The 27694-nt window shown below is 40.2% G+C and overlaps 1 protein-coding gene across 3 annotated transcripts in view; it reads right to left on the bottom strand.

Annotated features, from left to right (window-relative positions):
- Positions 1-729: 729 nt before the first annotated feature.
- Positions 730-27694, bottom strand: part of RANBP3 (RAN binding protein 3) — a 46389-nt gene continuing 19424 nt past the window's right edge. For 2 of the 3 annotated variants that reach the window (XM_027666561.1, XM_027666562.1), the window contains exons 3-18: positions 25476-25679; positions 20082-20118; positions 19910-19993; positions 18341-18412; positions 17117-17182; positions 15933-16025; positions 14742-14845; positions 13639-13755; positions 12957-13060; positions 10495-10573; positions 9505-9607; positions 8506-8630; positions 6470-6590; positions 5103-5245; positions 3116-3296; positions 730-2207 (exon numbers count right to left, since the gene is read on the bottom strand). In XM_027666561.1, coding sequence (XP_027522362.1) covers positions 2164-2207; positions 3116-3296; positions 5103-5245; positions 6470-6590; positions 8506-8630; positions 9505-9607; positions 10495-10573; positions 12957-13060; positions 13639-13755; positions 14742-14845; positions 15933-16025; positions 17117-17182; positions 18341-18412; positions 19910-19993; positions 20082-20118; positions 25476-25679 — 1677 coding nt within the window. In that variant the 3' untranslated portion in view covers positions 730-2163. The remainder of the gene's footprint in view (positions 2208-3115; positions 3297-5102; positions 5246-6469; positions 6591-8505; positions 8631-9504; positions 9608-10494; positions 10574-12956; positions 13061-13638; positions 13756-14741; positions 14846-15932; positions 16026-17116; positions 17183-18340; positions 18413-19909; positions 19994-20081; positions 20119-25475; positions 25680-27694) is intronic. The other variant, XM_027666563.1, reaches the window with a different exon arrangement.

The following is a 27694-nucleotide window of genomic DNA, read 5'->3' on the forward strand; positions in this document are numbered from 1 at the left end:
CATGGCATGGTTTGGGGTGCAGCAACAGGTCTGTGCATTGTTAAAAACCCCCATAATTCTAAGGAGAAAAAAAACCCCAAAATGCAAGAAGGTATGAGCAGGCAAATCCAAAGAAATCACAGATGCAGTGGCACAGCTTATCATTAGCCCTTTTCACTTCCCAGAAAAGTAATCCAAGATGTTCCTTTCAACTGGCTATCAGGAAAAGCAAAGCACTCCCTGCCCCAACAGTATCAGTCTCCAACGATGGTTAACAACAAATACAAGGGAAAAACTTGGTTTTGACTGCCAGTGAAAAGTATGTTCCATTAAAACAGAGGCAATAAGGACTGTTCTGCTATTTGAATATTCAATTTCAAAGCTGATTTTGTGCTATTACCTGAGTTTCCATTTTCAATTCGTGCTACATTAAAAGAAAATGAAAGGGGAAGAAGCATTTAAGTGGTGCATTTTAGATCTCCTTAACCTACAGAAGAACAAGAAGAACAAGTGAGAAGTTATCTACCAGTAAACTATTTATAAAGGAAGTAGAACAATTTGGGGAATTTATAGTGAAAGTGATCTGGTCACTGTCGTTGGTGACTACCAAATTCCAACTTTGCTGGACAAGAACATACTGTATGTTTTAATAACAAAATAAAACTCAACTTTCACACGAAAGGCTCAAAAGATTAAAAAACAAAACAAAACAAAAAAAAGAGTTATGGTTACAGTAGGAGTACTTCAGAATTACACACAGGAAAACACATTCTTGCTTTTATTTTGGTGGAACAGAATACAATAACCTTCAGCCCAAACTACTCAAGGCTGGCAGTATTACCTTTTTCTTCATGCTGCAAGACTGAACAGGGGAAAAAGGAAACAGAACAGGGACAGGAAGGGTTAGAAGTTATATTTTCTATTTAAGGCCATTAATTCAGCAAGATATTTAAAAATGTCCTCAACTTTAAGCATGAAGAGTTGCATTGACTTCAGTTAGATTATTCACATGTAGTTAAGTCAGGCAAGTGCTTAAATGGCTTGTTGAATCAAGCCATTAAATGAGCTGCTTTATTATACAATTTATTTTAATGGCTGGCAGAGCTCATTACATGAGCCTATTTTATTCTTCCAAGGGCTAACAGCTATTTCCTCATCAACTTTTCTGAAGGTGTAACCTGTATGCCTCCTACACTTTACTGTAGCCACAGAAACATAATTTTCTAAGAAAAACTGTATGCAACATCTATTATTTATAGTGGCTTAGCTCTCCCTTAAATAGTAACAGAACAGTACAAAACAATAGTTTCACTTTTTCAACACACAAGAGCATCTTATTGAAAAACTAAAATAAAAAAAGTCTCACCACAATATAAATCCCCAAATAATAATAATGAAATGGGAAGAAAGAAAGGAGTTAGCAAAACATCCTGCGGGCTTTAAAGTCTCTTATTACTGCGTTAAAAAAAAAGCTTTTCTGGTGAACCACAATGTTTTGTGTCTCTCTGTTTACAAACCCACCAGACAGGGAGCAATGGTGTCCACAACCTCTGTTGGGATCGAAAGGTAAAAACATAACCTGCCCCATCTGCAGTCCAAAAAGAGAAGAAACCCCAAAGGGCAGCCAGTGAGCATAGGAATTGGTGAGGACACGGTTTCCCTGCATAAGGGGGAGCAGAGGCTGCAAAAGCAGAATTCGAGTTGGAACCGCATCAAAAAGTTCTATTTCGGAGGCGCCTGCAAGACACGAACTACTGAAGAAACAGTCAAAAGGTCCCAATGAAAAGCTGTGACAAGCTGTAATGTGCCATTTTAATTACAAGGAAGAGGGGGGAAATGTTTGGGGTTGGCTGGGGGATTTTTTTTGTTTTGTTCTGGGGTTGGGTTTTTTTTGTGTGTTTGTTTTTTTTTGTGTGTGTTTTGTTGTTTTTTTTTTTCCTGCTCATCAATATGATGAGCTTTCAACGTCCCAAACCACATTCAGGTAGTTTCCAAGTCTGCTTTTTTTTTTGTGTGGAATCTACTGATCCAGACCAAAAAAATCAAACAAACAGAACAGGGATGCACAGTTCTTTAGTCCTGGAGCCTTCGACACTGCCTGAAATAATTGCTGGCCTGGGGTACCCAGAGATGCCTGCAAGATGGTGTTCATAGCAGCCTTGCAAGCAGGTTGGCTCACATCTGCTATGTGCTGCCAACGTTCTGCCCATCACCTTCATCATTAGGACCTGAAACAATAAAAGCAGTTCTTGGTCATGAGAAATATCTTTTGTTTCTCGCCTTGCAAAAAGAGACCCGTCCCAAGCAGGCTACACAAATCTCAGGTTCAGGTGTTCAATAACAATGAGAACTGTAGAATCCCCCTGCCTTACATTTCCTTCTCCAGACTAAGGTCTGTCCACTGTGGAATTTTATGTCCTTCACTAATCTGGTTTGGGGATCCCAGTAGCATCCCAGAGCCTAAAAGCTCAGCTTCCAACCTCTTCAATCCACCCACTGCTTTTGTTCATATTCATTCCTCCTTTCTACCTGCAGTGAATCAGGACAGAGGACTGGTCTCTGTCAGAGGCTGGATGTTCTAAGGCACAGGAAAGCAAAGCACAGATGACTTCCAAGTCAAGAGTACAAAATGAAGCCTTCCTCAAACTGAAGACTTAGTGCTTTTCTTTAATTATGGTCTCCTCATGTACAATAAAGATCATTACACTCTTTCCATGCCCCTTTGTAAACCTGCTTTCCAAACAGCTCTCTACTCAAAGGTCAGTCTGGATCCTGCCTGCTGATCCCAAGTAATCCCAGGTTTTATGTGCAACCCTTGGCCATGGTGAAGGCAAAAATGAAACTCAAAACTACCCCTTAGAAATCCTGGAAATGAAACAGAGCTCAGAAAACTTCAGCTAAACCATGGCATATAACTCAAGAGAGACCCAGCACAGGGGTCTTTCACCAGTTTGGAGAAGAAGCAAGCAGCAGCTGCATTCAAAAAGCCAATTCATGCCACAGTCCTACTCCACAGACACCTGTGAGAGGTAAGAGGCCAGAAGTACATCCACCACATACAGAGAGCACAGTCTGCTTCAAGGAATGACACAGGAAAATGCAGGGAAAACAGGAAACACTTGTCTGTCTTACTCACCACTTCCAACTGCTCCTGAAGGTGCAATGACATCATCATCACTGTCTTCCTCGTTTGACTGTGTTACCTCTGGCTCAGGTGCTACATTCTTAACTTCCTGCTCCTGTTCCACCCTGCTCCTCAAGGCCAAGATGCGATGGTGCAAAGCAGCAAACAACTGCCCTGTGTCTTTAGAGCTGGCCTGCATTTGTTAATATCCAGAAACAAGAAGGTGCAAGGAATTAGAATAAAATGCTGCTGACATAACACACACCAGCCAAGCCAAATTTCACAGCACAGTTTTCAGTTTTCTCACACAGGGTTTTTCAAACCAGTCAGAGTGGGCTGTGACACACACAACAGGACACCAGACATACTGAACTCTGGTGGTGAGAGTACATTCTTCTGCTCAGCTCCAACTTCCCCTGGCTAACATACCCCATACCAGCTGATTTCATATAACCTTCTTCACCCAGAAACCACAGAGCTTTTCTAACACCTCCCAAAAGCTTGTATTAAAAAGATCTTCGATGAAAGTCTTGCAGATTTTTCCAGGTCTGTCAAGCATTCAACTTCATACAGTAGTTAATCATAATCAAGTCAGTTAATTGTTTCAACATGCACTGACATAAAATTTCAACATAATGAGAAAACTGAATGAACAGTCAGACAGTCTGATTTTTTTTTTACACTCTGTTTCAAAGGGAAGCATTTGTGGCAACCCGTCCAAGAATATGTTTTTACTCTCAGAGGCACTTTATGCCTTCAATACAATCAATTATTAGGCCTGTTAAACTAAATATTTAATGGACATTATTTAAAAGGGAAACTTCCTTCAAATACTACAAAACTCTTGTCTTCACCATGTCAGTAAAGTCCTCATATTAACTACTATTACCACTACTCCAAGTTAACTGTAAGGTAACAATCCCACTTCTCAGATTCTTTCACAAAAAAATTGTTTCCATCCTGCCCATCTGTCACCTCTGTATATGTGAAATTCCCTTGCAATGAGCTGTAATGAATAAATAATTCCAAGCAAGATACTTTTTATCAATACTAAAATCAAGAGTAAATAACCTGACGACAGATAAACTCAAGCTTTCAAATCTAGAAGAATACTGAGAAAAACTTATCCAGTAATTTCACTGCTTCTTCATCAAGGGATATTTGGTATCATTAAGTTCTACTCTGGGACTCCTGATCCCAGTCCTACAAACCTAATGTCTCGGGGGAAGCTGACTGTTTGTTGCTGTTCTCTTAATTTCTGATCCCTCTGAATACTAATTCTTTTGCAACTCCTTGTGTATCATCAGTGTAAATCAAAAGAACATATTTGGACCTCTCCAAATCTGTAAGTGTAAGGTTAAGCAATAACCTCTTCCTTGCTTACAGAATGATGAGCTCTCAAGTGTTTCAGTAATTCTGAATGGCATTGCTGTTCCCCATTCAGCAAGCACAGCAACCCCTTTCACTGTCCTGTTACTGCTTTGAATACTCTGTATCTAGAGAAAATCGAAGTTAAAATGTGTTACCCTTAACTACTAACACAATGTTCTTGACAGAGTTTTAGTGTTTCCCTTTCAGTAAGCACCTATCCATCCTCCCAGCTGTGACAGCACTTCTGTACTGCAAGTTCCAGCAGACATAATTTCATTAACTATTGCACAGAAATCTATGAAATAATGTTCATTTTCCCTAATAGCAAAATCCAATCTGCATTAAACACTAGAGTCACAGTCTCAGTAGGGATGGAACAGATCCCATGACTCTATGGGCAATGCTTTGGACAACCTGGTTTCCTAAAGCAGCCATGGATGTGGCTTTTCTTCACAACTAGCAAGGCTTTTTGGACAAGCAAATCTGCCAAGCCCCTTGTCTTTGGGGTAGGGGTGATATTAAGACAGTGTAGGGTGCAAAGAAAAATGGGAATGTTACCTCAGCTACAGTTTAAGCAAGCACCTACTTCAGTAGGAAGGTTAAGATGAAAACAAAAACCAGTACTCACTGATATAAGAAAAACTTTAACTCCCTGGTCCTCTGTATCCATGGCAGTGATCCTGATGCTCTTCTCACTGGCTTTATCAATCTGCATCTGGGCCCAGAGCTTGGTATTTAAGATTAACCTGAGACTCCCCTGAGTCCTCATCACTAAAGCAAAGTTACAAGATCAGTTAGGTGGAAAAAGACACATCAGGAAGCTCAAAACAGCCAAGAGAGCATTTATTGTGTAAAGGTTTCAGTCTCTTTACAAAGAATATCAAGGGAAAGCCCTTTTGGGGCTTTTGTTAATAACACCTGTTAATAAGAATGTAGGTTTATGCTGGTTTTGGCTGGAACAGGGTTCACTTTCTTCCCAGTGGTTGATATGGGCCTGTGTTTTGGATCTGTGCTCAACACAGGGTTGATGTTCTTGTTATTGCTGAGCAATGTTTGCACAGAGCCAAGGCCTTTTCTGCTTTTCCTGTTGCCATGCTGGGGAGGGGGCTGGGGGGATGCATGGGAGTTTGGGAGGAGACACAGCCTGGACAGGGGACTGACCAAAGGGATATTCCAGACCATATGACATCATGGTCAGTACATAAAATGGGGGGAAGAAGAGGAAGCAGGGGGATGTTTGGAGTGATGGTGTTTTTCTTCCCAAGTTACCATTACACAGGATGGGGCCCTGCTCTCCTGAACATGGCTGAACCCCTGCCTGCCCATGGGAAGCAGTGAATTAATTTCTTGGGGTTTTTTGCTTGCATGCACAGCTTTGGCTTTCTCTATTAAACTGTCTTTATGTCAATCCACAAGTTTTCTAATTTCTACCCTTCTGATTCTCTCCCTGATCCTGCTGGTGGGGGAGAGAGTGAGCAGCTGCTTGGGGCTTGGGGGCTGCCTGGGGTTAAACCACAACAAGGCTGTTAAAGATTATCAGTCATGTCTAAAGACATTTAGTCCAAAGTCTTCTGTGTTAATACATCAAAGTTCAGTGGTTGTATCTGAGCTGATAATCTCAGGCTAATGCACATTCCCATCGGCCTGAACAATCGTGCACTATTCAAAGAGACTTTACAGGTAACCCACCCCAAAGGGCCCAGATCTGGATGATGTTACCATCCATTTCTAGTCAAATATTCTAGTTACTAAAATACCTCTTGACTTTTATGAGGAAAAAAGTATCTGGAACATTTGCTGCAACAGAAGGACATGGAAAGATACTCTCTTTGGAGGCAACGTTCATTAACTGAAGCAAAAGAAAAGGTCCAAACTCCTCCTGAGTTACTGCAGCTAAGACATGACCTAAAGGGGATGTTGCTGTGTGTCATGGAAGCATGCTATGAACACAGCATGACTGTCACCCAGTATCTCGTTTCCCCTGGTTCCTCTTACCCAGTCGAGACTGTAACGTTCCATCATCTGTTGAGGCCATATCGTTGAGTCTCAGGAGTCCTCGACCTCTTTCCACCCAAGACTGAGAGCTTTTATCAAATACAAACAGCTTGCACTGAATCTGTAACAGAAAATATCTCTATAGTGGTTGATTGAAGTAATAATGTATTTCTTAGTCATCTGCAATTGGTTAAAAAAATATTCAGATTTCATATTGAAATTTTTAATTGTTCATAGCTGTGGAAACTAAAGCAGTCAACCCTTCTTTTGCAATAAACTCCTCAAAATATACTGTCTGGTTTCATTAGATTTTATTAACAGAAGCTATATAATCTTAAAGAATACCTGGGTTCAAGATCAAAACAACAAGAACAATTTTCACAGAGGAAATTTAACGTGATAAGAGACTGCCTTCAATCAGTCAACTCTTTTAAAAGCCTTAGGTACACATTGCACCACTGAAAGTGCTATTTGTTGCTGGAAAGACCCAGCACAGGGGGTCAGGAAAAAAAGGATGAAGAAACGTGTTAGCTCGTGATCAATTCATAAAGCCTGACCCACACAAAGTCATGAATAATTGAGGTATTTCTACCACCTCCCTGCAGGGTTCATTAGTTAGAAAATTCAAATTTTTTCAAATGGTAGGATTGCTCCTTCTTCCATACAAGTTCCACTTTTCCCTGTTGAACATGTCTACTCTGTACCCCCACCTCTAACCCACCTCCACTGTCACTGCTGAGATTTCAGAGCTCAAACTGTCACCCCTCAAGTTCCCCACAGGTGTGCACCCACGAGGTGGAGAAGATATTCCCATTTTCATTCCCTCCATTTCTTATTTTCTCCACCCCAGGACATCTAGCTCTGCATACTCTCTTTCTGCAACATTAACATAGTTCTGTACCTACAAATCCCATTTGGAATTCTAGTGCACTACATTTCATAGGGAAAAAAGAACAGATCTCTTGCCAAACTTTTGTTAAGTTACAACATTTATGCAACTCAGTCCTCTGTGAAGTGTACAGCTACTAAAAGCTGTGGTTTTCCTAATTGAAACAGGAGCCTCATCTCTTCAGTGTCTTGTTCAATTATGTGAAGCATCCAGACATTTCTGAATTACACAGAAACAGAAGTACCAGCAGAACTATTTAAAGAGCATTCATGTCTGGTAAAAAGAAGTCAAAGAAGACTAACATTATAGATGATCATTTTTTTGCAAGATAATACAAGTGTAACTGATACACATTAGTTACTGACACAGTGCAACTGTTTGGTGTCAGAATAGGCAGCTTGTCTAAGAACAAAAATCTGTCCTTAAAAAAGAACAGAGTTCAAAATGCTGAGAAACTTAAAATATCTCAAGAAAAAAACCCACAACTATAATTGGAGGATAAAGAGAAAAGACAAAAAAATTCATACACCATTTCATTTTACATGAAAACCCTGTATGTTCTTCTTAAGGATATATTAGAGTTAATAAGTACATTTAAGTTAATGAATAACTACAATGCTAAATAAATCAGGAGTCTTAAGTCATGACCAAATATCCTTCCAAAACATCACTAATTCAATTCAATACCTCAAGACAATTTCCAAATTCTGTGGTATGGTTTCTGCTTTGCAAGAAACCAGACTGCTGCCATAAATAGTTGATTCCAAGTTTTAAAAAAATCTTCAGTAGTGCAACAATTAAAAAGAACTTTAAAATATTTAGTTCATTTAAATTTGCTTCAAATAGTTGTGTTGTACAAGACAGAAGCTTCTGTGTGATTGATTCAGGAAAATCACCAGGAAAAGCCACCTGGATGGCTTATACACTAAAATTTATTCAGAAAGAGGAAATTAAGAAACAACAGATTACAAGAGAACAAGTAAGGATCTGATAATAAATATCTGAAGTTTGCATTTTAACACAAGGAAGTACATTAAAGACACAGAGGAAGGCTGAGTTGTAGGGAATCAGATGGTGTGGATTCACTGGACATGCACATGAATCCCCACAAACCCAAAGCTCCTCCACACTCTGCTCCTTTCCTTACCTGTAGGACGTTACTTTCAGCTTCCTCCCCAGTAATCACTTCTACCTTGGCTAACAAACACTTCCTTGCTGTTGCTTTAGTATAGGCTGCTGCAGACTCTGCCAGTGATTCTGAAATATTATTAGCTGAACAACATTTTGAGAGTCTGAGAATGATTAGCATGTAATTTTATAAGATTTATAAAGGTCTCACACAAGTATACCAGAACTTTGAGAAGTTTTGAAAAGTACAGAAGACAGACCTTACTAGAACATGTGAAAAAGGACTGGAATTTTAAGCAGAAATCAAAGCTTGCCTTTTAATATTTGTTTTACAAGCACAGGACACAAGGGACTGAAGAGCTAAGTAATCAAAATTTCTGCTCCCACACACAGTATTTCAAAACCCTTTGCATGGACAACTGCATATCTGTATGTGCTCCAGCAGTGCTGACACTGCTGCCAGCCATGTGCCTACACATGGACAGCACAACTCATTTTCCACTTTTATTTGGGCTTGCAAGCAGTTTGCTGAAGAAAACCCACAGTTCCCAGAATTTCCATAAAGTCTTGCCAATCTGAAGCCACATAAGTCTAGAATCCAGCAAAGAGTTTTGAGTTCAAGCAATGGATGGTGCACCCACTCAGTGCAATACACATTTGACTCAGATGTTCAGTTACTGGAAATAAAACAGAATTGTTAAAAAAAAAAAAAAAAAAAGGTTTGCCACATTTCTTCTACACTCTGGTCCCAGTACCAGTTCTGTTAATTCCCTCTACTTTCACTCTGCTAAAGATACTCCCAATACCTCTGAATGACCATGAAAAAGACAGTACATGCTTAATATAAGAGAATCTATAGCATCCAGCACCTCCCACACCCAGTCTGTAGCTTTGGTAACAGGAGACAGTAAAGGCAACATAAAAATGTCACATTTTTGAAGAGTAACAAGATATTGAAAAATACAATAACTTAAACACGGATTAACTACCATTCCTAAAGTTATAGTTTGTTTTTCACCTTTCTCTGGAGTGGCCTCCTGAGAAGAGGATTCAGACCCAGACTCTGTAGCAGCATTCTCCTTATTACTCTCTGTACTACCTTCATTTGATTTTGGTGGACTCTATCACAAAAAGGAGGCAAACAAAAGAGAGAAAACACACACTTATTTTGCTGAACAGGACTAATGGTCAATTACTGAGGGAAGCCCCACTGTTTATAAACCATATGCAAAAGGAGAATCTCACAGACAAAAGCTTTCACAGTAAAAGCCATCCTGCTACCCCAGCCATGGAATTGAAAGGAGTATGACCTGAAAACCAGTTCAAATTATTTTCCCTTGAACTGAAACCACATTTCAACATTTATTTTGAAGCCATGTTTAACAAAGCAAGCCAATTTCAGCTACAGTTCAGCTTGTGGCATAGCTGATTGAACTCACTGCTACATAGTTAGACAGGTATGAGTGCTCAGCATTAAATGCTTCCATTTTGTTCCAGTACAGCAATAAGAACAACAAATAGTGAGGCACTGGAATTTATTCTTTAAGCTGGTACATAATAAACAGAACTTTCTGAATCACACCTCAGTTCTGAGGCAGCTGCCTTACTGCTTAACTTTAATTCCATCCTGAGGGGAGTGCAGGAACTGACCTGCTCTCAGTTTTGAGGACAACCATAAAACACCCTCCCATACCTATTCTGAGACAGCCATTTAAAGCAACAAGTTGGGCCATAAAGTGCTTGGGCACAAGAGCCACGTGCAGGACAGAGGCACTGAATCTCCTTACACAGAGAGTTTGGCAGGGAAGTCCTTGGAGAGCACTGCAGGGCAGACAATGGCTCATAATGAACTCCCCAGGCTGCACTCAAAGTTACCCACAAGGGAAACCACTGAAAAAAACCCATTCTCAAAGGACAAGTACAATTAAAGGCTCTCAGAATTCCTAGGTGAGAATCCCTAACAAACTACTTGCAAAATAACAACACATCATACACGGTGGATACTCACTAGGACTCGCTCACTCATGTTCTGTCCAAAAACAAACTTGTTGCTCGATGCATCTGCACTGTTTGTAGAGTTCTCTACACTGAAAAAAAAATGCAACAAACAAAACAGGTTTTATAAGACAGAAAATTCTCTCTTCTGCTAACAAATTCCTCACAAAGTGAGTGATTGTCACTAGCTTTAAAAAAAATTAAGCACTGGTTGATACAAACATAGGTAAAAATTAATTCAACTTAGTAACATGAGAGCACATACTGGTTTTACAGAAAAACAATTCACTCCAAATGATGACCAAAGATTTTGTTAAGATCTTTTTCCCTTTAGATAACTAATTACATACAAAGCAATGCTGAATGCTAAGTGAGGGCTTACTGTTTAATCATAACATACTCTTTCAAAACCAGTATTCTACATGCATAAACTTGAACTACTGCATTTTTTTTTAGGTTAATTTTTTTCAGCAAGGGAAATAAATGCACTGAAATAAATGCACTTCCAATACAGTAACTGAAACAAAGGTAGCAGGGATAAGTAATGCCTTTTATTAGACTAGTTGCAATACCCCAGCCTCTCCAAGAAGTTTCACAATCAAATCTCAGCCTTTACTCCTTCCTTACAGAAGAAGCATCCTCCTCCCATTGTTATTTTTATTAAGAGATTTTAAATCCCATTTAGGAAGGACAACAGTTTTACTCTTTTACAGACTCAAAAGACTTAATAAGTCATTGTTCACCTGCCTTCCCATCAGGAAGACACCAACAAGCTCAGGAAGTGAACAAACAGACCAATCAAATCAAGCCTACTTGCATTTCAAAGTTTGGAAAATGGGGGTACATCTGTCACTACAAGTGAAACCAAACAAACCTCTAAATTGTACATGTAGAGTTCTTACTTCTGAATAAGGACATCCTCAGGGGAAGACAGCTTTACCTACTAAGGGAATTAAATGCCACAGTTCTGAGCTCTGAATGTTAACAGGAACTCAATATGACCTACTGGTATCTGCCATGTGACTCGGTACATTTACAATTTTTAAAGGACTGAATGGGAGGAATCTCCTTTTACCAGCCCACTACCACAATGCTTTGCCATCCCAGATGAAAACTTGGGCCGACTCCCCTTACAGACACTTTATTTTTTTTTAAGACAAGTCCAAATAGGTTTCTGACAATTGACCCACAATAAATCCTCCCAAAGTGAAGACTCAAATGAATTATGACAGTAGATGTCATACAAGTTGAAAAATATGAAAAAATATTTTACTATTTGAAGCCCACATATTAGCAGTTATTGTCTGCCAAATCTGATTAAACAAATCTGTGTCTCTTGGAAAGGCATTGACCTGGCATCCAGAGGTAAAGGTGTTCCCTACCTCTGGTGTGCACCATCTGAAAAGCTCAGCACCAAAAGTTCATTGACTGCAAACTGCCTACTGCCTACTTCATAGTGAACAACAGGTCTTAAAAATGCAGAATATAAGGACAAAGTAAACATGCATTGGTGCTTTTCCTACAGTTTTTTCATGGCCTCAGACAATGTTCATTTCAGTTTGCTCCAGGAACAGAGATGTTGTTCTACTCCATCACTCTTGGTAGGATTTCCCCTCATGCTTTTCCAGTTATTACCTGAATTCACAGCTCTGTAAGATATTATCTTTCTGTTTTCTACTCTTTCTATGTATTACTTGATATTTTTGACCACTACTAAGCTAGCATTTTCACAGAGCTGTACTGCTACCTCAGCCTCAAGCAAAGGCTGTCAGCTCAGAGCTCATCACTGCAGACAGAATTAGCAGTTTTCTCCTTTAGCTGCCTCACTTTCCCTATGCCTACATCATATTTCTTCTGATGCTACTGCCTGATCAGAAATTCTCTCAAAGACTTCCCACAGTTAGGTTCCTGTTTATTCACACAGGCCCTCTACATTGCTCTGAAAAGTTTACTACCTGTGGTGAGTCTTGTGTTATGTCTGGAGAAAACCCTCTCACACTGCAACAAATTGTGGGAGGGGGGCTTGGACTTGGAAATTGGATTTTTGGGGGTCTCAAACCACGACACTACCATGAAAAAATAATTCTTTTAAACTATTCTTCCCTTTACCAATATCATGCATGAAACATACTGAACAACACAAACACAGTACAGATCTCTACAGGATTCCACTGGTAGCTCCAATTTATTCCATCACTGTTCCTTTCTAATCATGAGAGAAGACTTCTCCCATCTTATGCTTGTTACTTTTCTGAAGAGGCTTTTGGTGAGGCTGTGGTCATGTAAATGGTATCAAAAGCATTTCCTTTGACCAGATAAGATTGAGGATTTCCCCAGATCTGAAGAGCGTCATTGCATTCCCCAGAAGCCTGGCTTCCCACTGACCCAGTCTAAAACCCAATAAAGAGCAGAATCACAAAGAATTTCCAATCAAGAGTAAGGAGAACTGTCCTATAGGTTTTCCTGTAGTCTCACCTGGAACTGATGTACTGTAGGAAATAGTTGGTTGCAGAAGGTGTATCTGCTGTAGGCAGGCCAGCGTTCTGCACCTCAGCGCTTTCATCGCTCTCATCTCCCAGCTGGAAAAAGCACAGTTTTAATTACTGACCACAAATTTTTCAACTCATTCTTTCTAAGGACACAAAGTTCCACCCAAAAATGCCTTCTACAACAAAACAATACAAGCCTGTGCCCCAATATTACACTTCCTTTTATTATGCTACGAAACCTGTGCAAATCTGTCTTCAACAGGAGGAACTAACAATCCAACTCAGTTATTCCATGCACAGGTTTGAGCCCAGGCAGCCCTTTTTTTTCTTTTCTCACCTTTTCTGTGAAGTCTTGGTTGCGTGGGAGCATTTTAGGATTGCATTTCAACTTAATTCTGACTCAAAAGGTAAGAGAAAACACTACATTGCACTGAGTTTTAGATGTTACTTATGACTGCAGTAGATGCATTTATTTTTGAAAGTTTCTTATGCTACTTAACAAAATTAATACTTAACAGAACTAATTAATTTACTAAATGTCTAAGACTAGTTTTATTAAACAGCCAACCTACATTCACAACTTTTAATTTTACATATATACATGGAGGTTTTAACCCTGGAGCTTCAAAGTACTTCACAAACTTAGTCAAGAGAAGAAACATGTTTACCTTAACTCTGTCTCTTAAGTTTTGCCCAAATACAAATGCTTGCTGTGCATTTAGTTCAGCCTTCTCACAGCTGTTATCTGAAGTACTGTTGGACTCCTTTTTCTGACATTCTCCTGCCTAAAGAAATGGAAAAATGCAGCCTGGGTAATTGAGCTTCTTTAAATAAAACCACGTTATGACACGGTGAGTCACACACTCATTTACAATGATAAGCCAACAACACCTCAAGAGCTACAAGGCAAGTTTTGCATTTAAAATAATGTAGCTGTTGTTGTTTAGAGTGTTTTTCTAAAAAAATATTCTGGAGAGACTCCAGCATTTAACACAACTACTGCGTGAACTCAAGTAACTTCCACCTGTTCTAGAAAGCTTCAGGCAGACAAAGCTGACTGCAAGTGCCAAGACAGTGAAGAATATCCCACCATGTTCCTTGGTAAAATTGCAATTCAGTCATGAAGTTTCATCCCATTTAATATTGAGCCTTCAGAAATTCTTAGCATCCAGATTTAAGGGCTTTCTTCTATCAGAAAAAAGTTTCTCCCAGGTCAGTTGGTCAAAAAAGTTAAGAGGACTTTTGGATGTTGAAAGCACAAAGAGGTTCTCCCTAATGATGTATTCAGCAGTAACAAGCATGTCCTACAAAGTTTTCATACTCCATGTGTGGAATTTACAAGTGTTTCTGCTTGGATATTCAGGATTGAGACTTGAATTTCAAGTGAACTGTTCCATACTCTTGCACCAAACAATACTATTTCTGTGATCAATGTGGCATCAAAAAACCCACACTCAAACTCCCCAAACATCCTCCCCATGCTATCAGTCAGGATCCTCAGATGCCAATGGTTAGCTCAAAACCCACAGGGAAGGGAAGGACTGGATTCACTGCACAGAACTGGAAGGAAATATTTCATTACTTTTCTTTCAAGATAGTAAATGAACAACTTTTGATGCACTTCAATGTCTTTTGCTCTAGGTGAGGCTTTTCAGCCTCTCATTACCTGTACTCTCTATTTCTTGTAGGGAATTCATTTACTGATGTTGGGTTTTTACTCTGTTCAGAGAATATTTAAGTTTGTTACTTTGAGTCTCCTTCTCCAACTCACCTTCTCTTCAGAGTCAGAACTTTTCAGTGTTGCATCACTTGGTAATTCTGATGTGGCTGCAGAATCTGGCAGGATATTTACACCATTAGTGCCACTGCTGAGAACTGCAACAAGGAAAGAGAAAATCACATAAATTCTCTACATATTTAGACTGTCCTAAAAGTTTTCTAATGCAAATTGCATGCAGTTTTTCTCTTTTAAGTCCATGAAACATTGCAATGCAAACTAGAGAGCTCCCACTGTATTTTGCAAAAGACAAAGGACCACAATTCAGCAGTTCTTAGCAGAATCAAAATTTCAAACACAGAAAAACAAGTCAGCAAAAAAAAGTCATTTAATCAATCAAATGCTGCAAGGGCTTCAATACATACAACTTCAAGCAATCACCCTGCTCCAATCTAATACTGTTCCAAAGAAGGTTCATCTTCAGGTTGATTCACCTGCTCACATACTGAACTCACACTGAAAATCTGTACTCCAATATTAAGTTTTCTGTAGAGTCCAATCTGTGCCAGCAGCCATGTCAAGAAATCAAGTTAGAAATGTTTGCTTCTATGCCAGATTCACGATTAACTGAAGTTACTCACTTTTTCTGTTCAACCAAAATTCCACATAACAAAAGGCACCGGGCTGGGGAAACATGGAATTTAGGAGACATGGACACTTCAAACAGTTTTTCTGCTTTACTTACAGTCTTTAATCATGCTTATTTCCATCAGCTATATCAGATTCCATAACAATATAACATTACATGAATGATCAAACTTAAGAATTAAAATTCTATCTTGAAGTCACAACTCCAAAATGGTCCACAAGCCCAGAGGCACCTCTCAGCAATTTAGGCACTTTACTGCTGATCAATTATTGGTGATAGCTTATTACACCATGGTCAATGCTGTCTGCCATTTGAGTGCACACACTTAGAAGCCTTTTTATTCCAAAACCACATGGATTACACCAAAGTCAGAGGCCTGGCAATGTCAGGCAGTTCTCTTCCACAAGACCTGAAAGTTCCACTGTGTAACCCCTCTTGTAACACAGACACACTTGACATTTAAGATGTTTCTCTTCTGAAAGGAGAAACCTAGAAAAACTAGGTGGATGTTGAGTAAAACCAAACCACTACATTAAACAGACTGAATATTTCTGTTATCTCCTGACTGTGTTCTAGAAAGCAAAAGCATGATTTACCCATTTGTGAGAAAGCTTTTGGCTGTGGGGCCTGTAACACTGCTGGACGGAGCACGCTGCGCTGCTGTTCCTTCGGCTTCTGGCTGGGGAGACCTGCAAGGGCAAAGCTTTTTTCAAGAGCTATAAAGCTTTAAAGTTGAAAAGTTCAGCTTCATCTAATCTTCTCTGTAACTGCTTCCAACAGAACGTACAGTGAAAAAAAGAGACCATCAGAAAAGAGTCCACTCCCTTCTTTTCCATCCCTCACTCAGCCTCAAAATAGAATTACTCCCAAATAGAGAAGACTACTTCATAGCCTTAAAAGACACTTTAAAATATATTCTCTACCCAGGAAAGCACAGAAGGAGAGTTTACTACTGACTCAGAAATAAAAGCCAAAGTGTAGGAGAAATGAACAGTACACCAGTAATCCTATTTATACACTGACATTTTATTTAACTACACATTCCAACTCTTCTCTTCTCATACCACTGAAGTAATTTCCAGATACTGGTAAAAGATTAATTTTTTCTTCATGCAATAAAATGTATTGGTAGTGTAATAGTTGAGCTGTGTTGTTTAACAACTTTTTGCCTTTTTGAATTAACCTGGCCTCTTTGGTTTGCTATAGCAAGATACACAGCACTACAACTCTAATTCTGCTATGATTCAAAAAGCCAACTGACCTTAAGCAACCTAATAAAAAAAATCCCAAACATCATAATATCAGCTCTAGAAAGTTATGGCAATCCCAGAAGGTTCAGTTTTCTTCACTGAACACTCTTGATCCAACATAATAATGCAAGAGAACTCACTCAGAGCAGCGAGGACATGACAACAACAGAATATAACAACTACCCTAAGTTCAAACGTTCACAGATCAGCTCAAAAAAGCTTGTTCCTTTCTCAAATTTATCATTCTTCCTGCAAGTGAAATAAAGTTTTCACATCCATATGTAATAATAACTTCCATTACCTAAATAGTTTTGGGGTTTTTTTCCCCTCAAACTCCTAAGGAGCTGTAATATTTATGTCTGTAATATTTATGGCTGGCTCCACCTCAGTAAACAGGAACCTCAGTCAAAGCCAACCTGTGGTGCAGAACAGGCACCACAATACTACCTCACAATAGTAGGTTGAAGAAACCACAAAATAAAATGCTTGGACTGGTTTCTTTGTGCTCTTGCAGAGAACAGTGAACTCACCTGCACTGGGTGCCTGACCATGGATAAGTATTGGTGGCTTCAGCCGGAATCCACTGCTCTTCTCCTCTGCAAACAAAACAACAAATTACAAGGAAAAAGCTGTAACATACCACAAACATCCTATGCAGTCATAATATTCCTCATGTTTTCCCTGTTGTAACAACCCACAAGTTCTATACACATCCAAAGTCATTAGGAGACTTCCAAAGGAAAAAAATTCTCTTCTTCCAAAAGAAATCTGAATTTCCAGCGATTGTCACAACAAATGCACATTACAGACAAACAAGTTGTTGCAAGGAGAACAAGAAAAAGACCATGTTCACAAGAGAAATGGAGTTCCTCCTGTGAAGGACTTAATAGAGATAGAGGTTTTAGGTGAGAGTCAAACTAAAGAAAGGACAATCAGAAGTGTGACTGAACATGACAGGTGCCAACAAGCACCCAACTGCTAGTTATCATAAGTTAAACTTCATTGCTTAACATTAGTTTCTTATAATTCCATTAGCTTTTACCAAGTGCTTTTACAGTGTGAAGGTATAACAAACTCCTTTGCTTGCACTCACCACAGTTAGGGTTTCTAGATAAAACACCAAAGTCTCCAAATATTCATGAATCCACAGCTATTAAAAATTGAGTTCTTAAGAACCTACAAAGAATAATTATACTTTTTTCTTCTTAGGGGCATAATGTCTGTGCTCAGAATAAGACAACCCAGCATCTTACAATCCCACTGTACTTGTTTATTGTCATACCAGTTAATCCTAAACCACTGATGTGCACCACAGCTACACCAACACCACTGAACCAGGATGGGGACTGACAAAATCAGCAGTTCTGCCAACACAGGGTTCACAGGTGATGGCTGAACATCACTATGACCATAGATCATGGTTGTTTTGCTTTCTAATACAGAAGAACAATATCCCAAAGTTGATAAATGAAGATTTCCTGTAAGTTTTATTGTGAGGCTAACAGAGGAGGGTCATATAGCAGTCTTCTGTGATCACTCACAAAGCATGCAACAGTTTTCCTATTTGTTATTTTAATTACCTCCAGCAAGGATGAAGTCAAACAATGAAGTGAGCAAGACAACAGCTCCAAGATCAGAACCATCACCTCTTCCAATCTCACAGATAGGGTCCTATTTCTGAAGTTTCAGAGTGCTTTGGATCATGACAAATTGACAACAGTTCGAGAAAAAAGCAGAAAAATGAGGAAGCTCACCTGGTTCTGAGTCAGAATTGCCTGTAGAGGGTTCACAGAAGCTTGATGGCATAAAGACATTGTTCTTTGTTACTGCAGTCAAGGAAAAGGAAAAAATTAAGGGAAGTTGTGGATGTTGTTTTTAATTATAAACCTGTTCCCAGATGTATTAAGGTTTCAAATGGAAGATTATTTTTCTAGTAATTTGTTCTATTTTTTTTTATATTTCTTCTAAACTAAAACAGTGTTCTAGTCAAAGCAGTCAACAAGTCACTGTCCTGTGGAAGAAGTTTAAGTATTTTGAAAAGAGAAATTAATCTCATCTCTGAACACTGTTGTACTAAAAGTTGCAGCATTGGCCCTTTATAATTAAAAGGCAATTTTTTTCCATATTTGCTTCTTTCCTTTAGTTCTATCTTCTCTCTTTTTATTATTGTCTGCCTTAAACATGACACATGTTTCATATAAGTAAAACTTCCCTACTCTGGAGAGAAACATAACCCCACAAAAAAATTTTAGAAGTTGGGAAAGTGAAAGATTTTCTGGAAATCAAAGTCATCAAACAATGTCAGCAATATTCAAAGAGGCCTTTATGGAAGCTGCAATTGCAATCCAAGTTGTCACTTCTTGACAACAACACACATCAGAAGAGAACAAGTGAATCAGGGAATAAATGCCCATATCCAGTCAAGATATGAGAACACTGTGCCCATAAAATATCAGCAACTAGATTTTAAATTCCATAGTCACTTACTTCTTTAAAACTAAAAGCAAAATAACCAGGCTTTCCCCTTTTAGTCACATCTCCTGAATGTGCTGCATGCAAGAGGAATATTTTTTTACTGTTCTCTCCTTTTGATGAGATGCTTTTCTCATCTCCTTTATTTCAACTAAGACAGTGGAAATAAAGTAGCAAAAGTTTCCAAATCTGCCTCAAACACTGATATGTCTTAAATAAAATAATCCTCAACCAAAGCTAAACCCTTTAGCTTTATTATCTGTGGAGAAGACACAAATCTTAAGAGATTGTTCCTGTGGGTGAACAAATATGAGACATGACCCTTCCTGTGCATGTGAACTGCACAAATGTACCCCAGTGATTTCACTGCCCTGACTGTGCACACACATGGGCTGTGGTCATTCTCTCATGTTTCAGGGATGCACTAAATCCTCTCCATTTTAAAAAGGATGGGAGAAAAGAGAAAAGCACTAGAACAAGCACAAGCTAAGACTTGGAAGATTTCCTGGCAGCGGAGCAACTAAGAAATTCAAATTTGTTAAGGAGCAACCTGATCACAACAAATCAAAAAGATTTCTGGTTAGTTCTTCAATTTAACAGCACCAGATTAAAAGCTGAAAAGACAAATATATATAAACTTAGAGATAAAAAAATTTTTAAAGTTATTTCTCAATTTCTTTGGGCTTCACCAAATTTGCTAACGTGGACCACAGAAAAACAGAGAGTACATGGTTGCTGTGGTCTTAAGACAAAGCACAGCAGACAGCACTAAGACTGCAAACATGACTGGAAAAATAAAAGGTCTAAGAAGGAAACCCACCCCTTTTATATAATATCACAGCAACATTTACCTGACTGAGGAGGGAACTGAGTTAAGGATGAAGTTCTCTCACGTTTTACAGGTGGACAGTAACTTCCATCCTCTCGATCAGATTCTGTAGGAAAAAAGCAGTTAGAGAAAATGCACAATATTCCAACAAGACACATGCTTGTGGTTTTTAATCTTACAGTAAAATCTCTTACCATCTCCATCTTCTGGACTTGATCCATCTGCTGATCTCTGAAATCAGATTACAGTGATGAAACAAAAGTCACATACTGAACATTTTCAGTCTCTTTGGATTGATCCAAATGAGTTAATAATCAGTTAGGAGATTTTTGCTTTACTGTCAATGACATACACTCAAGGCAAAGCATTATTTCTATGATTTACATGTAGGTATATTGAGTTTCACTCAGATACTATTAAATACAATTAACTCAAAATATCTCATTTACAAATAAGATTCCTGAAGATTCATATCCAAGCACTAATATCCTTAGGGACTATGTAACAATTATTGCAGTTACATTTTCTATACAGCAAAAATCTGAAAATAACAGTTTTCAAATTTGGTTTGATTTTAAAATTATCATAGAAGTTTCAGGTTCAACATAATAGGTATGTTTATTTGGAAGTTCATTCCAAAGCACTTTCTCTAGTTACTCTAAGTGACATTAGTTCCTTCAAAAAAGTGACAGCACTGGAGGAATGTCTTTGAAAGCACTCTATAAAGCAGTACAATAGTATTTTCATTGGAATTAGCAATGGATAGTCTCCTAACATCTTCCACAGCACCAGGAACAAAAAAGAAAGCACCACAGGCTGCCAACTATCAAAACATTCAAAAATGTGATGTTTGAACAAAGGTTTTACATCTTTTCTGAGGATTTCTAGTCTCTTTCCTCCTACTTCCTCAGCCAGTTCCTCAGCTAATACAGCCTCCTTTACTCCTGCAAAATGCAATCCCATGATGCTCCTTCCACTGTGGAAGGTGACCAGGGCAGCACTAGCACTTTTATCTCATAGGAATGTTTAGGTTAGCAAACACCTTTAAGATCACCGAGTCCAATAATCTCCTCAGCACTGCCATGCCCACCACTGAACCATGTCCCCAAGTGCCACATTCACACAAATCCCTGCAGGGATGATGACTCCACTGCTGCCATGGGCAGCCTGTTCCAGGGTTGCACAACCCTTTGGGGGAACAGGCATTTCCTAACAGCATAGAATCACAGAATCAGCTGGGTTGGAAGGGACCTCCGAGATCATCAAGTCCAACCCTTGATCCAACCCCGCTGTGGTTCCCAGCCCATGGCACTGATGCCACATCCAGTCTCAGCTTAAAAACCTCCAGGGATGGAGAATCCCCCCCTTCCCTGGGCAGCCCATTCCAATGGCTGAGCACCCTCTCTGCAAAGAAATTCTTCCTAATCTCCAACCTAAACCTCCCCTGGCACAGCTTCAGACCGAGCCCTCTTGTCTTGCTGATGGTTGCCTGGGAAAAGAGACCAACCCCCCCCGGCTCCCCCCTCCTGTCAGGGAGTTGCAGAGAGTGAGGAGGTCTCCCCTGAGCCTCCTCTTCTCCAGGCTGAACAGCCCCAGCTCCCTCAGCCTCTCCTCACAGCACTTGTGCTCCAGTCCCTTCCCCAGCCTCGTTGCTCTCCTCTGGACCTGCTCCAGCCCCTCAATGTCCTTCCTGAGCTGAGGGCCCAGAACTGGACACAGCACTCCAGGGGTGGCCTCACCAGTGCTGAGTCCAGGGCAAGAATCACTTCCCTGGACCTGTTGGCCACACTGTTCCTGATCCAGGATCCATTGGCCTTCTTGGCCACCTGGGCACACTCTGGCTCCTGTTCAGCTTCCTGTCAATCCAAACTCCCAGGTCCCTCTCTGCCTGGCTGCTCTCCAGCCCCTCTGTCCCAGTCTGTAGCCTAAACCTTCAACTCAAGGTCGTTTCTTCTGGTCCTGTCACTTGTTACCTGGAAGAACAGACCAACACCCGCCTGGCTACACCTTCCTTTCAGAAAGCTCTTGACATACTGGACCTTCTCCCTAGTCCAACGCTACCCTTTCATCCCAATCCTGCCCCAGGACATGCAGACAGACACCTCCTCTTCACACAGTCTCACTTCAGAGCTTGCAGCTTGCAGGCAGAACCCTCAGCAGCCCCAAAGGTCCTCCCACACCATGACTCGGCCTCTTGGACACTGAGAGCAGCCAGACACACAACAGCACTGGGTAAGTCTGCACAGAACTGACCTCTGAGGAATACCTTGTGCATAAGAATACCAGAAAACATGAAACTTTCTATTTAGCACTGCATATATTTAGAACCCAGACAGTACTGTACTGTCAGTATTTCACTAAATGTTAATAAAAACCCTGTACTTTGCCTATGCAATGAAGAGTTTTTCTGTTTTGTTTTACATTAAGAGTATAGCTACCTCACTAGCATCCCAGTTGATACTTTTGAAACCTTTAGCATAGAGAATGAGAAGCTACTGACACTTCTGGAACACAATCCCCTCCATTCACACACACCTATCAGTGTTAATACTGCATTTGGATCATCCCTGGCTCTTCCTATATAATCAGTGAAGTAGTCCACAGTATTAGAAGATGGTCTTATTAGTCATTGCCCTTGCCAACACACATTAGTTTTGCAAAAGATAAGGTTTAAGTGGAAAATCATGTTATACATATTTCAGCAACCAGCATCCGAACTCAGAAAAAAAAAATCTATTTTGCACAGAAAGTGTTGTCACATATACCAGCAACTTGTTTCAACTTTTATCCAAAATCCTGAGAGCAAAAGGAAAATGTCTGATAAAAAATTTGCACGAATGGAACTGCAGATCTCAATATGAAAAAAATCCTTAAAAATAATTCAGTGGTTTCCCCTTGAACATCAAAAACTTCTTAAGCTGTTACTAATACGTGTTGTCCCCTCAGTGCTCAAATAACAGACAAAAAAAACCCCCAAACCTGTGTAGCACAAGCCTCAGATCATCACATCACTGTAATTTCACTGACACAAGCACAACTAATGTACCACCACCATGTTCAGTGGGCAGGGGGCATCAAAATCCAAAACCAAGTCTGGACCCTTCTGAGGGCAAAGCACAGCAGAGCATCTGCTCCCAGTTATTTCCATGCTTCCTAGTCCAAGAGTTTTGGGAGATTAAAGCTGTGCACCTTTGGACAAACAGGTAGATACTGTGGGAGTGTGGGCACACACCTGTACTGGATAAGCTTCACTTCTGGATGAAGCCACACAATAAAGTAAGTTACCACTGCAGCCAGAATTGCTGCTTCAGAGGAACCTGGGGAGACTAGACAAAAATCAGGGGAATGTATCAGGGGAATATATGCATGACACTCCTGACAGGCTGGAAAACCAGCAAATTACAGTTAATGACAGTGAACAGCAGTCCAGCCTCTCTTCCCAGCCTACTCAGTCTGTGTTACAGCAATCCCTGCTTCACACAAGTACACTACACAACGGAAACAAAAGGCAGGATCATCTCATCCTGCAAGGAACCACCAAGGTGACTCAACTTCTCTCCATTCAGTGCTTTGAAATTAGATGCTGAAGAGACACTTAAACCAGTAACATCAAAATCCAACCTACAATTTTCTCATTTAAGAGCAGAAGCCACCTTTCACTTACTCTCTCCTCCCCCTGCTTTTAGAAATCCAGCCACAGGAAAGTTACAATTATTTCTAAATAGAGCTTCCTACAATTCTGACACACTTCTAATTAAGGAAATTACCTTTATAAATGCTACCAACTGCTTTTTAAAAGTGCCAGTGACCATAATTAACTAGACTACAAACATTACTTCCTCACACAGTTGCTACATCAAACTAAGAGAGAAGAACTTAAAAACTTCAAGAAATTTGTCTGGTTTTGCTTATTCACAATAAATGAACAGAAACAGGGACAGGAAGGGAGAATTTGAGTAAAGTAAAAAAAAAAGGACAATTGTCAGGGAAAGCTGTAAGAGTACACTTATATATGACCATCAGAGACTGTATCTCTGGCCACACCGTGTTCAAGTCTTAGCAAAAAATATCTGAGTGTACAAACAATACTAAGTAAACAAGAAATATGTAGTGTCTCTTATTCAGTCTTAATTCACCCATCTTCTCAAGGCCCTAGGAAGACTGCATGAAAACTTCTGCTCCAGCAAATCAGTACAAGCACACTGAAGATGCATCACCCTTCCCTCTGTATTTCAAGATAAGAGATGGTTTCACTCTAAGAGATTGGGATAGTTGGAAGAGTCTTGCCAGTGCATGTGAAGGGCAGTTACATGCCCCTACTGAGCACTTACAATTCCATAAATTTAACTGAATGGAGTCAAATTCAAGGATGCTGAGACAGTTGTTCTGTACTGCCATGAATTCCTGCATATGATCCCCAACAGCAGTTCTGGTTTTCAAATTTCTTTCAGAACTGGGTTAACTGGAGTAAGATTTTCTGCTCTCTAAGAACAAGACTAAGATAACCACTTGCTGCAGTTTTCCTGAAAGTCTGGTTAATGCAGTTCTCTTGGACAGCTCTAGTAACACTGCAATCTCAAATGACAGAAAACTGAGATGAAAGTCTGTGACTATGTTGACCAGCTATATTTTAGTCCTTGAAAAATTTCATCTTCACAAAAGAATCTGAAACGGAGGATTTGTGGAAATGTGCTTAACCTACAGCTATTTGCACCCTGTCATGACAATCCATTCAGCACTGGGTTTACTGGAAATGGTCCATTTTTGGATTAAAAAAAAACCAAACAAACCAACTAGCCAAGAAAAGGGTGCAGGTATTGGGTGGAGCAGCCTTAACAGGCAAAGATCCAGCAAAGAGCACATGCCTAGGATGTGTTGTCACAGTGAACAGTGATACTTGCCTGCACCAAGAAAATATGGCCCACCAACCAGAAAGATTAGGAACACTTAAAAATGCTCTGAAAAACTCTATAGCAGTAGTCATTTAGTCATCTAATCTTCCAGAAAATATTTTGCTGCACCACCAGCAGAAAAATCTTAAATTATGAGCACTGACAGCTTTTCCAACCACAAGGTACTGACTTCCTCCCCCATCAAATACTTAAACTCAAAGTTCTGCTTTAGTATGATTTCTTAGTGCTTTTAATCTATTAAGTACCTTACAGGTTGTCATGACAAGCTCCTTTTATATCCAGTGGAAACACAGTATTAACTGCTCACTTTGTCAAGCTGCAGCATTATGGCTCAGATGGAACAAAGAGCTCTCCTCTAACTGCTTAAAGCAAATCCCACAAATACAGATGCACTTTCTCACTCATTTAGAAGTGCTCTCATCCTTAGCAAACACACAGTTTACACCCTAAATTTTAAAATACTTGAGGCATCATCTAGAGTTACACTGCTAGGGAGACCCAAACAAATCTAATTTCTGCTAATTGGAACAGGGACTTAGAGAGGACGAGATCAAAGAACCAGACAGACAGTGAGCTGCACTGCCTACAATGAACAGTCACGGATTCCACTGCGTGGAAGGGACTTTTTTCTCTGATCCCCTCAGCAGCAGAAGTACTTGGTAGGTTGACACTTACCCCTGCCAGTTCTTGTTGAATAGGAGCAAGCTGGGCTTCAGCAGCGGGACTCAGGGCAGCACTGACTGAGGCCACAGTGGGAGCAGGGTGCTCAGAGTCGCGCTCACCAGCTGGTTCTGGATGACCCAGACCATGGTGGAGGGGCTCAACCTCTCCCTGGGGCTCCTCGCCTGAATCCGACAAAGCTTTTTGCTCTGCAGGGGACTGTGAGCAGAAAAGACAACGTCCCTTCAGTGCAAGGCTGCGACATGAGAGAGCAGTTGTCCTACTGAGAGCATCTGCTAACCCCTTTTGAAATTCCGCTGCTCTCACGGTAAGGCAGAAGGAGCTGCTCGGCAGAAGGAGCTGCTCGCTGCTGAGACACCAATTAAAACACACAGGAACTATGTAAACAACCTGCTGACTGAATCAGCTTCCCCTCCCCGCAAAAAGCATCACGTGGAGCAAATGCACTTTTTTGAAAGTTAGTCAAAAATCATCTGTGTCCCCGGCAAAGAACATTTGGCCAGCCACAGGGCTGCTGGAGTTTAACTCCTTCTCTTGAACACTTAGACAGCTGATGGCTTTTACCCCCAGATTCAGACATAAAAATTAAATAGACAATTACTGTAAATAACTGTCCTTCACTGTTGTTCAGCTCACGTTTCAGGGAGGTGAGGTTGGTTACAAAACTCTCCACAGGAATTATTATAACATTCACACAAGACAGGTGATCCTTTCAGATTCACGTGATGGTGAATTATCCAAAAAGCAACATCAATACTTTCTTTCCTAAATTAAGAAGTCTGCACATCTATTTCAAGGAGGGAGGTGACAGGATAACTAGTACACTCTAATGCAATTTGGTATTTGCTGAGCTTCTGCCACAGACTTGTCATTTCTTCACATCATTTAATGCTGCACATCCCTGCTTGTAGAACAAAAATCAAGCATTACCACATTCTGCACACATCTGAAGAGTAAAAAACTTACAGGTTTTGAGCCCAAACAACTGTATTGTGATTAAGGACTAAATTACAGTCCATGGATAACATGCAAGCCAAGGATGTGTGGGCCAAGCTTCCTAATGTCCTATGATAAAATATCTAAAGAATCAAGCAGTAAGGCAAAGATGAACACAACCTTGGCTTGTTCACAGAAAACACTTGGTAGAATGAAGAGAGATTAAAAATGCCAGGGCCGTGCAAGAGAGTAAACAGAAGCCTCAAAAATAAACAGCAGTGTTTACATCTTAAGGGCCCCAAGTTCTCCAAGTAAGATTTGCCCTGTTCTCATAACAGAAACAACTACTAAAAGCCTGCAATACATAAAATTTTATCTTGCAAGAAATTACTACAATTAAGGCTGAGAATAGTCAAAATATATTTACTGGGGTAATACTATGGGGGGTAAATTTGGGGATGCTGGGCTTTTGCACTGTCAAAATTTTCTGGTTTTAATATTTAGTTGTTACTAACAGATCCAAACATTAACTTAAAACCCCACAGAATGAGAAGAGTTAAAGAAACCTTTTATTTGTCACCAAAAATTTCATCAGGCACTCTAGCAACCTTCCCTACCTCTTTTCCTGGGGAGAACAGCAGGAAAAGGCTACCTGGAGCTGGCCCCAGCACTCACAACATAGGTATGTTAGTCACAGAGAAAGACAATAAGTAAAGACCTCAGTTCTCCACTTGATGCTTAATACCCATTACTCCTAATCCCTTTTGAAGCCAAGGGCACTCCACAGGCCACTCAAACTGTCTTCTTCCCCTTCAAGGGGAGACAGCCATTAAAAAAAGCACAAGAATTAAGTCACAAGTTACCTGCATCACACTCAGCACAAGAGCAATTATAAAACAGCAGCACTGAAGAGCTGATATTTCTCATGGCTTAAAATGCACGTGTCCTTTGGTTCTCTCTCTGCCACCCCAAATCATCCAACACAGCCCTTTCCCCCACAGCTCCTCAATCCTGCCCAGCCTCCTCTGGTCACCTGCAGGCCCGAGGCCGCTCACCTTGCCCGAGCAGAGCCAACCTCTGCCAGGCAGCAAGTCAGGCAGGTTTCTAGTTTTTTGGACACATCCACATTGGTTTTAACATTTAAACCCCCATCACTTTGTCCCTAGTTACCAGACTCTGCAAGTATTAGGCTTGGGGATCCATCGAGCCACAGCAGAACCACGTGCACTCAGCTCCTGGGCCAAGAGCTGCTTGTTGCAGCACTGACACCCCCACAC

Source organism: Corapipo altera, unplaced genomic scaffold (assembly GCF_003945725.1).
Source record: "Corapipo altera isolate COAL_440 unplaced genomic scaffold, ASM394572v1 193, whole genome shotgun sequence".
In the NCBI taxonomy this organism is placed as follows: Eukaryota; Metazoa; Chordata; class Aves; order Passeriformes; family Pipridae; genus Corapipo; species Corapipo altera.